General features: G+C 36.8%; 2 protein-coding genes across 2 annotated transcripts in view; one reads left to right on the top strand and one right to left on the bottom strand.

Moving 5' to 3' along the window:
* dnajc17 (DnaJ (Hsp40) homolog, subfamily C, member 17) overlaps positions 1-10807 on the bottom strand; it is a 32610-nt gene that overhangs the window by 4803 nt on the left and 17000 nt on the right. The window lies entirely within an intron of this gene.
* Positions 4303-4893, top strand: LOC306772491 (cdc42 effector protein 3; the record flags this gene model as incomplete). The annotated part of the gene is made up of 1 exon (XM_079261983.1): positions 4303-4893. One exon carries the CDS (start codon positions 4303-4305, stop codon positions 4891-4893), a length of 591 nt encoding a protein of 196 aa, XP_079118109.1.

The raw sequence follows: 10807 nt of genomic DNA, 5'->3' as shown, positions 1-10807 counted from the left end.
GAGTTATAACAATACTAAGTTATTCATTATTGTCCCTTACCATTGTTGGTAATAGTGAACTTAACATTGTTGGTATTAAGTCTTCTTAACTAATGTTGGTATTAAGTCATGTCGTTACTATTGTTTGGTATTACTCATGACCATTGTTGGTATTGTGTCGTGCATCCTTTGTATTGTAAGGTTTTGATTTGTGTTATCTAGGGGTGGGATTTACATCTTTTTATATATATATATATATATATATATATATATATATATATATATATATATATATATATATATATATATATATATATATATATATATATATATATATATATATATATATATATATATATATGTATTTCAAACTAAAACTTCACACAAATTGGTAAATATTTAATCAAATAAAATCATGAACTGGGCAGTCAACTGCTGGTTTCACACGAGTAGAAATCCCAATGTAGGAGGACTGTTCTTAATGCACAATGACAAAATATTGGCCAGATGTTGACCTAATCACCAGATATTTGTGTAACCTATTATAGAGAGGTATACAGAGAAGAAATCGCATGTGTCCCCAGCTCCTTTTGAAAAGAAACACATTTGTTCTATATTGTCGTAGAACTATCCATTAGCATTAATTTCCCCAACAACTTCTTTTATTTTTACCAATCCTCATTCACTGCATCCCAAATTACCTAATGGTGTTGATTACAAGCTCTTGGCGTCATCATGTGTTTATGAGTCTATACTTTGTGATTTGACATCAAAATCCAGGTGTTACATTCCTGAATACGTCATGCAACTGTGATGCATCCAGTGTGTGTCCGCTCGCTTTCATTTTTCCCAACAGTGGCTAGTTTCTGTTGGAGCTCTGTCAAAAAGCCCGCTGAGTCATAAGCTCAGAGACAGACAGCAACAGAATGATGACAAATTTCTTGTATGAACTGATGAAAAGACAACTACTAAAGACAAATCATCAGATCGTTCAATTGTAATTACCTATAGATTTGTTTTTTCATAATCTGGGTAATAATCATGGCAGCAGAACAAACTGAAATTTATTAAGCATTTGATGCAACATGGTAGCTTTTTTTTTTTTTTTTATGAAAAAGATTTATATAATGCAAGTTAGAAGCTGGAGAACACAACAAAGGACCAGATGTATTATCCACTCAGTTTGGACTTCAAGCTCCAGTCAAAGCAATATCTGGAAACACTTTTTCTTCTGCAACAACAAAAACATCCAGCATCCCAGATTTCAGGCCCGGCATAGTTGCATCAAACCAAACTCCCCACTATGGTCAAGACTTAGAGAAGAGGATTATACAGAAAAGCAGTTCAGGCTAAACGGATCAGCCCAGAGGCTACATAGCATGAGAGCACCACTAACAGACTGAGACCAACCTTGGTCAGACAGCAGGTCTTGTGAGGTCATTTCCAAATACCACAGATAACACCAGCTATTCAGCCTGATTGTCTCCAAGCGTAAAAGCAGTTTTGTGGTTATAGGTGGAAGAAGGAGAGCTTTCCAAGAGGAGTCATTTTCAAAAATGTTATCCTCCCAACTTCAAAAAATGTTATGCGAATTTCAGATACGTGAGTAATTGTGTCTGATCTTGCAGACTCCTCTGGGACTGGAGTGCAGAACAGAAGAAGAAATGAGTATAAGGCAGCATGCTTGTCATTTATAGGGTCAATTTGAAAGAAGTACCAAAAAGTTCATTTTGTTTTTCACACTCTTCAAACAGAAGTTCAATAAATAGTGCAAAGTTCTGGACGGAAGCTTTTCCGGCTTTCTGCTGGAACACATGGGTAAATTTGGTGTGTTATGGAGTGCTGATGATTTAACACATTCTCCTGAAACATGTGGACACGATATTGATAAAAATCAAAATAAAAAGGACTATATGCTATTGAGAGCAGGATAACACATTTTAACCTTAACCTTTTTAAAATGCATACAAATTCATTCAAATTGCTGTTTTGACAAAAGTGTACAGATCTGAACCGCTGTGGCATTCCTTAGCAAAGACAACATGCATGACAAGTTATCTTTCTTTCCTGCCTGTTCATACACGTCTATGAGTGATTTGATTACATAGAGAAGCTATAGGCCTCCAGTCAGGCAGAAGAGCCTGTAGAGTGGGCTGGACTGCAGGGCTTTACACAAGCCAACAGCAAGCAGGAAACCAGGAAACCACCAGAGCAGACGGACAATACCACAGAGATTAGAGATCAGTTAAACCACTCCGCTGGGTGGCTGACCTGTTTGCACACAACTACAACTTCCTTTTTTTTTTTTTTTTTTTTTTTTTTTTTAAGATAAGGACACAATCAGTGAACACTCAGTCTTTCTCACCCTGCCCCTCTCTCAAACATACCCATGCACAGTTGAAACTAACTGTGCACTTTAAAATCTTTCCATACATTTCATGGATGAAAAAAAAATCCACCATTCCTGAGATGTGTCCACTCTCCCCCAGGTGAGAGTGCAGCCAGTGAGCTGGACCAGATTCTAAAGTGGGATGACTTCAAGTTTACATTATGAAGCGGTGAGATGAAAAGAAAAAAAAAAGGTGAGGCAAAGCCTCCACCTGGGATGTCTTTTGTACTTTGACCTGCGCTGACTTATCACCTATGAAAAGAGGACTTTCGCCACAAACACACCTGGAGAGCATTTTGCAATCCAAGCGGGAGTTTACACTGAAAAAGGATCAAACATCCAAGAACTGAAAACACTAATTAAAGCAAACAAAAAGGTAAGCAGCTGCTCCAGAAGAATCTCTTCACAAATGCAATGGAGTGTCTTAAATACAGTTTCAGCTGGAGTTATGTTAACAAGAGGTAGATTATTTGTCCTCACTCTGTTTCCTTGTTTCAAGGCAGAGTAATGAGCTCTTCTGTTGACAAGTCCCATCATGCCAAGGAAGAGCTTGTCAGGGAGTGCAGGTAGACTCAGACTGTGTTCCTGGATTCCGGACAGATGTGTGTGCATGTGTGGGATCTAAAATCCTGGATTTTCTCCCAATACAGGTAAGAATTAACTCAATATTTATCTATATTATTGTTAGGGGCCAACTATTCTAACTGTATGACATGGTACATTTCCAAGTCAGTTGTTTTTTAACATGCAGTTAAAGAGTTATTTAACCAAAATCCTGCCATTAATGCATACATACATAAAGAATAATCCAACTGTGTTTCGTGGCCAATCTGTTTTAATGAGCTTATTTAGTTTTTACTTGGCTGTGAAGTGCTTCCTCAATGTTACACTCGTGGCTGAAATCGTAAGACTCCTCCTCGGTTGAACTGACATGTTTGAAAAGGAATGCTGTTGTGTCCACGCTTTCCAATCTCCTGCTGCTACTAAAGCGCCGATAAAACCTTTACAGGCCAACAAAGCCTGTTTGCTGAAGTGGCTAACAAATTTAAAGAGAGTGTTTCAAGTCACGAAAACGGATCTAATGTGGGCAAAGCTGTTGGGGGACCGTAAAAATCACAAAGTCTGACCAGATCTAATCGACATGCCTGATGAAAATTCCTGTTTAAGTCAATAAAATGATTACAGGCCACAGAACACAAAAGGTTTCCCCCTTTTTGGGTTACTGTATTCCAACTTTTTGTTAGCAGTGGGCACCAAAACTATTCAAAAACAGCTGGCTGAATTTGAAATAAAACACCTTGAATGTGATGATATTCAAGAAAGCGCAGTATCTAATTCAACTTTTTTGTGTTCACTTCTAGAGGCGCAACATAGCTCGCAGGACAGTAAGACAAACAGACTGCTTGCCAGTTATTTGTATTATTTGGAAACTACAAACATGTGATTCAATATTATTTCTGACAGGGCTAAAGGGAAAAAAAAAATCAAATTTTCCCCAAAACAAGTGTGAGAAGATTTGTGTCTGCTTTTGTTCCTTGAAGTCTTGAGTAGATTAATAGACTTCCTCTGGAGGATATACAGCAGACCACACCTGTACTTATGGTAAGAAACAGACATTTGGAAAGTAAACATTTACAAATGAAGACTTCAAAGCATTGTTGTAAAATCCATCTGTTGCCAGGTAATGCTGAATTTAATCATAATAAAATCCACTGCAACGGGCTTGTCTTCAATCGCTGACATTTCTCATCAAACTAACAGATGAGCAACCGAAGAAGCAGAAGAACGGACCAGCTTTAAACCATCATTTGTTAAAGTATAATTTTCTCTTCTGTCATGTTTTGTTGCAGATGGCATTGCAATTTTAAGCTGTGAGAAGAAGACAGAGAAGAAGAGAAGACAGAGTGAAGTCTCGCTCAACCAGATCTGCCAAAATGCCACTTAGAACATCGCTTTATAGAAAACCTTCCTCTAGCCGTTGGCCAAGCAGGTATTTCAAGCGGAGGGAGGTGCTGTCTGTCAACATGATTAGTCTACCGCTGGGAGACTTCCGGCATATTTCTCACATTGGAAACGATTCCAAAACAGACAGTTTTGGAGATCTGGCCTTCTTAAAGATGGGTCACAGCCTTCTGCTTCAAAGTTCCCAGAGCGAGCAGAACCTTTTCCTGGCCTGCTCGCCACCTCCAAAGCCCCCCCGTCTGAATCTGGATGAGACATCAAGTCCTGACTGGTCTGTGACCCAGAAGAGGAAGAAGTGTAGCTCTATGCCACTGCTGGACAGTGATGGAGACGCTGAGGTGGACAAGAAGGAGGGATTCCAAATGGGGAGTAAAGTTGCCTCCAATCAGACACACAGGCCTGGACACAACAGCGTGAGTTCAGAGAAAGTTGGAGAATGTACAGAAAGCTGTGACAAGCCTGCTGTACAGACAGAGGAGGACAGTAGCTTTTCTTTCAGCCTTGACCTCGGCCCTTCGATCCTAGATGATGTTCTCCAGGTGATGGACAAACTGCACAAGTAAAAGATAAATTATAAAAGCATCACAAGAAGATCGTACCAAATGTTTGCAATAGAGAAGAGATGTAATTCAACACTCCTTTTGGGGAGGAAAACTCTTTTAAAAAGACAAAAAAATAAACAAGCTGGTTTCGTGACTGAGTGAAAAACACCATGACTTAAAAATAGCAGAATCCTCCATCAAAAAAAAAAAAAAAAGAAAAGAAAAATGGGGAAAAGGTTAAGGCTTTGATAATGATTATTATTTGCAGAGAGAGAAACAATATTAAAATTATCATTTAACACTGTCTGATATCCAGCTTTGAGCTGAATACTTTCAAATTCTTTTACATTGCTGTTTTGGTTTTGTAGTCGCTTAAACCACATTGTTAAGACTTGGGACTGCTGTGTTTTCCTTTTTTCTTTTTTTTTTTGTTTTAAAAAAGGAGACGTTTAGGCTGCAATCCAAGGTCCTGGAGCTGTGATGTCTTGGCTCTTGGTGTACTTGCCAATCCATTGTGTGCAGAGGGCAATTTTTACTCCACACGCACCCCAGAGGCCCCACTGAAAGGTAGACCAAGGTACCCCCCATCTCTCGTTCCCAACAGTACAGTGAAAACAAACACTTAGCTCTGCTTCCAATAAAAGCCAGCCAGTGGTGGCAGGTTGGGCAGCACACCAAGCCAGGCCACAGGTCCAAAACCTCAGAGGAAGAGAAAAAAAAAAAAAAACTAGGCTGGAGAAAGCTGTTTTCTTAGCTGCAAATCACAGTCCGATGCTCAAGCGAGTGGTGCACGAAAAGGAAAGTGGTAACGAGTAACATAATACTTCCATAGACGCAGGGGGTGTCGAGGGAGGAGGACCAGAGACAGCCATTACTGCAGCAGAAATCCTGATGGGGATTTAAACACTACCTTCTGAACTAATAGATCCTTGACACGAGAGACATACATGCTGCATCTCACATCCACTGGCACACTAGTATGCGCATGGCTGCTCACGTTGTCAAACTGAGGACAAAGTAGTAAGCTTGGTCCACTTTTATCAGGTCATGGGACAAGAGTGTCAGAACAATGTATCAGTGGGGGTGTACGGAATGGGCCGAGGGACAAACCTGTAACCAGTTGAATTCCTAAGTGCCCAAAAGGTCCGACTGGAAACCACAAAGATCCCACTACAAGCAAAAGATTTAGAATATATGTCCAAACTGGAATAGCAACGTTTGTGGGCACTTCCGCACTATATGTTTTGTCTTTCCCAATTTAAACTGGATATTTTTCAGTCTTTTATATATTATGACAACAGCACATTGGGAAACATTTCTAAAAATGTGTCATTTTGTGTTTTGAGTGAGACGGGGGGAAAAAAATATATAAATTCCAAGATTCGTGGTTTTGTGGAAAGGCTGCAGGGGACTGTGAGCACATCCTGATGGGCAGATATTTACTTAGCTTGTAAGTGTCAGAGGTAAAAATAAAAGGAAAACTTTCTCTTTGACCTATGTCTACCAGTTTGAGATAAATTACAGCTCTGAAGTGTCCAACATAACAAGCATCATAATAGCAATTTAATTTATGAAGACACTCAAGCATGTCATGCAGGATACCATATAACTCTAAATTACTGCCCTACAATAAATTTGGGACTTAGAAGAAAAGGCTGGCTTGTGTGCTTTGAAATGCTGATCCATACCCGAGTCACATGGATATGAGTGTGTCAGCAGTGTGTGAAATAAGCAGGAGACAGAGTTATTTAATCACAGCGACTTCACGGTGGACTGTGTTCCTTTGTCAGCTACAATGACCCCATTAAAAGCAACATTTGTTAATGGGAAAAAGAACAATTGTGCAATGTCATACAGACATCACGGAAACAAATATCTGCGCAAATACGCAGAAGCAAACACTTAATTTTTTGCCAATAATAGCCTCTCTGAAGATAAGAGTGTTGGACTTTGACCACTCTATCACAGCTGTATGTGAGTGATGGGAGAACAAAAAAGCATGTAACTGGGAACAAATCACCTTATCTGCACTGAAGGAACTGTCATAACATCCGGTGCTACTTTTTCTCCCTCCAAAAACCTCTACTTTTGTCATAAAGAATACCTGGAAATTTAAAGTTCTTCAGCTCTAACGATGTATCCCATAACACTCTATGGTTGCTGAAACAGGTTGTGCTACACTGGTTTAGACTTTAAACTGAACTTTGTAATACTACAGTTGTCCACAAATTTATTCATACCCTCTCATTAAAGAAGAAAAACAAAAACAGCTGTTTGTGAAATAAGCGGAAATTGACAAAAATAATAAATGAAAAACTTTATGAAAATCTTTACATTATTTTCTAATTCTGGTTAAATAGAATTTTTTTTTTCAAGTTTATTTGAGTGACTTGAAAAATTCAGCCTTCTTTGTTTTATGGGTTTGAATACAATTGAGGACGAGTGTAATTGTTTTGTGCTATGAATCTGTCACAGCTCATCACCTGGGAAGGTATACAGATACCCACAAACAAAAAAAACAACAACAAAACTCTTTTGACTGACAAAAACATATTTTCAATTCCAAAAGTTGACACTGTGGTAAAATGTATATAAAATAAATTGCAATTATTTATACATTTATAATCCAACTCAAATATTTTAGGACCTTTTCATGTTTTATTAAAGATATGTGGCATCATATATCATTTCTTGCACTAAGGCATCTAAAATAATTTGTAACAAGACCATGCGGCCCCTCTTCTTTTGGTCTGGGAACTGAGGAGACCAGTTGCTGTACTTGCGAAAGAGCAATGACACCCAAGTGTCCAGCCACTGTATGGGCCAAATGTTTTCATCAGTGCTGTTATTTAATGCTGGATTAATTTGAAGTTGAGGAACATTACTCAGAATTTCTCTACAATTGGAAGGTGATTGTTTCTTTCAGATGGTTTAACCTCTGCCAATCTTTACTTTGGAGAGACTCTGCCTCTCTCAGGTGCTCTTTATGTATCTCAGTCATGTTATTGACCTGTTACCAACTAACCCACATATAACATCCTCAATAGGTTTCATTTTCAACTTTTCAAATTCAAAATTAGTTCATATTTGTCATGAAATCATAAAATGTCACATTCTTGTCATTTGATGTTTTTTATGTTCTGCTCTAAATAAAATATTGGTTTGTGAAAAGTGTAAATAACTGCATTTTGTCTGTGTTTTACAAACATCCCTACCTTTTTGGAAATGGGGTTATAGAAGCACTTCTAACTAACTTTTCCTAACCCTCAAACTTACTCAGTAATTTTGGCAAAAATTATTAGTATTTCTCAAACCAGAAAAGGGTTCAGTCCAGTTTTGAATATAGTGATAAATAGGCTACGTGCAAAGCATGTCATTCAGACAGGGGGGATTTTTTTTGGTCGCACTCGACTTTTTAGCAACTTGCAGACTGGAAAAACAATCCAAGAATAGCTGATCTGCTGCATCTGGTTTGTGTCATGACAACACTACCATGACTCTGGCTCTCGATGGGAGAGACAGGCATGGAAAGCTCAGCTTTAATTCCTTTGTGACAGATTCACTTAAATAATACTTTATTTGCAGTATAAAAACTATGCAATAAACCGTGGATGTGGTGATTAATTATGGCATCATCCCTCCAGAGGCACAATTCTAGTCTGGCAGAGACAAAGCATACAGATAGAGCTTCCATATCTTTGAGAGTCTGGAAATTATGAATTATCTGTGGAATAATACAAATGGCCACCCGTGTAAAGCCCTTCCTCTGAAGCAGTTCTAAGAAAGCACTAATTTTTCACATCGAGTTTCTGTATATTCCAAATTAAATTTCTGATACGTCACAAATTAGTTTGGAAAATTGAAAAAAAATTATTATTTTAAAGCAGGTACTTTTCAGCGCTACTGATTCTTTGTACAACAAAGAGATAAATGCCTGTGATGAGAAACGTGTCATTCCTGTTTTCTCCATTTTGAAAGGGGGGTGGGAGTCACAAGGAATAATCTAAAGACAATGTTTCTTTTGGGAGTAACAGATGAAGAAATTATAGACATGGTGAACAAATGCAAAAATAAATTTTCTACTGATTGTTTTGACATTGATATGTCATTGATTAAACGAATTATAAATAGTATTGTTAAACCATTAACGTACATTTGTAATCTATCTTTTCAAACTGGAACATTTCCCAACAAAATGAAAATTGCAAAAGTATTGCCACTATATAAAAATGGAAATAAACACATTTTCACTAATTATAGACCTGTCTCCCTGCTCCCGCAATTTTCTAAAATATTAGAGAAACTGTTTAACAGTAGATTAGAGAATTTTATAAATAAACAATTTAATTCATGAAAGTCAGTATGGTTTTAGAACAGCGAGGTCAACATCAATGGCCATTATTGATGCAGTGGAAGAGATAAATTGCTTGGATAAGAAGAAATATGCAGTTGGTATATTCATTGATTTGAAAAAAGCTTTTGATACTTTAAATCATAGCATTTTACTACAAAAATTGGAAAAATATGGCATTAGGGGAGTAGCTCTAAGCTGGATCAAAAGCTATTTAACTGAAAGACAACAGTATGTGAAAATGGGAGAATTTTCATCAGGGTATTTGGGCATTGGGTGTGGGGTCCCACAAGGATCTGTTTTGGGCCCAAGGCTGTTTAATTTATATATTAATGATATATTTCAGGTGTCTAAATTACTAAAATTAATCTTATTTGCAGATGATACGAACATATTCTATTCTAATGACAATTACAATGATTTGATTCATATCATTAATTGTGAATTAAAGAAAGTGAAAACATGGATGGATTTGAACAAATTATCTTTAAACTTAAATAAAACTAAAGCAATGTTCTTCGGAAGCCACAATGTAAATGTAGATTCAGTGATAAAGATTGATGGTGTTGATTTAGATGCTGTGTCGGAAATTAAATTCTTGGGCTTAACTATTGACAGCACATTAAATTGGAAATCGCACATAAGGCACATACAAGGTAAACTTTCTAAAAGTATTTCAATCATTAACAAAGCCAAATACTATGTAGATTATAATGCCTTACTGTTGTTATATTGTTCATTGGTCTTGCCGTATTTAACTTATTGTGTAGAAGTGTGGGGAAACAACTATAGAAGTTCACTGAATCCCCTCATAATACTCCAGAAACGTGCTGTACGAGTTGTACACAAGGTGGGATATTATGACCACACTAATACTTTATTTTTTCAATCGAAATTGTTAAAATTTTTTGATTTAGTTGACTATTATACAGCCCAGCTTCTATTTAAAGCTAATAAAAATGTTCTTCCGGTGAATCTTCAAAAACTTTTTAGGCAGAGGGAAGGGGAGTATAATCTGAGGGGTTGTGGTAATTTCAAAGTTAAAGCAGTAAGAACCACTAGAAAAAGCTTGTGTGTGTCTATATGTGGGGTTAAGCTTTGGAACCAACTGGGATCAGAACTCAAGCAATGCCCAAATATTCATCTGTTCAAATCAAAATTCAAAAACATGATATTGTCACGGTACATGAATGAGAACTGAGTTTGTATGTTTACTCATTAAATGGTGTTCTTGTCTATTGAATGGTTAGTAGAAAATACTGTGAAGTATGTATAGTTATTTCAAAAGTGTCATAACCTATATTGCAAGTAGTCAGGTGTTTTACTGTATCATAATAATGTATTATATCTTTATTACTAGAATATTGATCAATGATAACTCAGTGATATAATTGTATACATGTATTGTTATTATTGCTGTTATAATTTTTTTGCTATATCATCAACATATACAATACCTTCAATTAATTAACGTACAAGTATTATTATGATATCTTCAAAATTATATAATACCTTGATATTGTTATATTATAAATGTATAATAAATATAATATTAATATAATGTAAATGTAGTATCAATATTCT

The sequence above is a fragment of the Telmatherina bonti genome (genome assembly GCF_933228915.1).
Source record: "Telmatherina bonti genome assembly, chromosome: 22".
NCBI classification, from domain to species: domain Eukaryota; kingdom Metazoa; phylum Chordata; class Actinopteri; order Atheriniformes; family Telmatherinidae; genus Telmatherina; species Telmatherina bonti.
The sequence above is the reverse complement of the archived record's forward strand: the minus strand, read 5'-3'. Positions and strand labels throughout refer to the sequence as shown.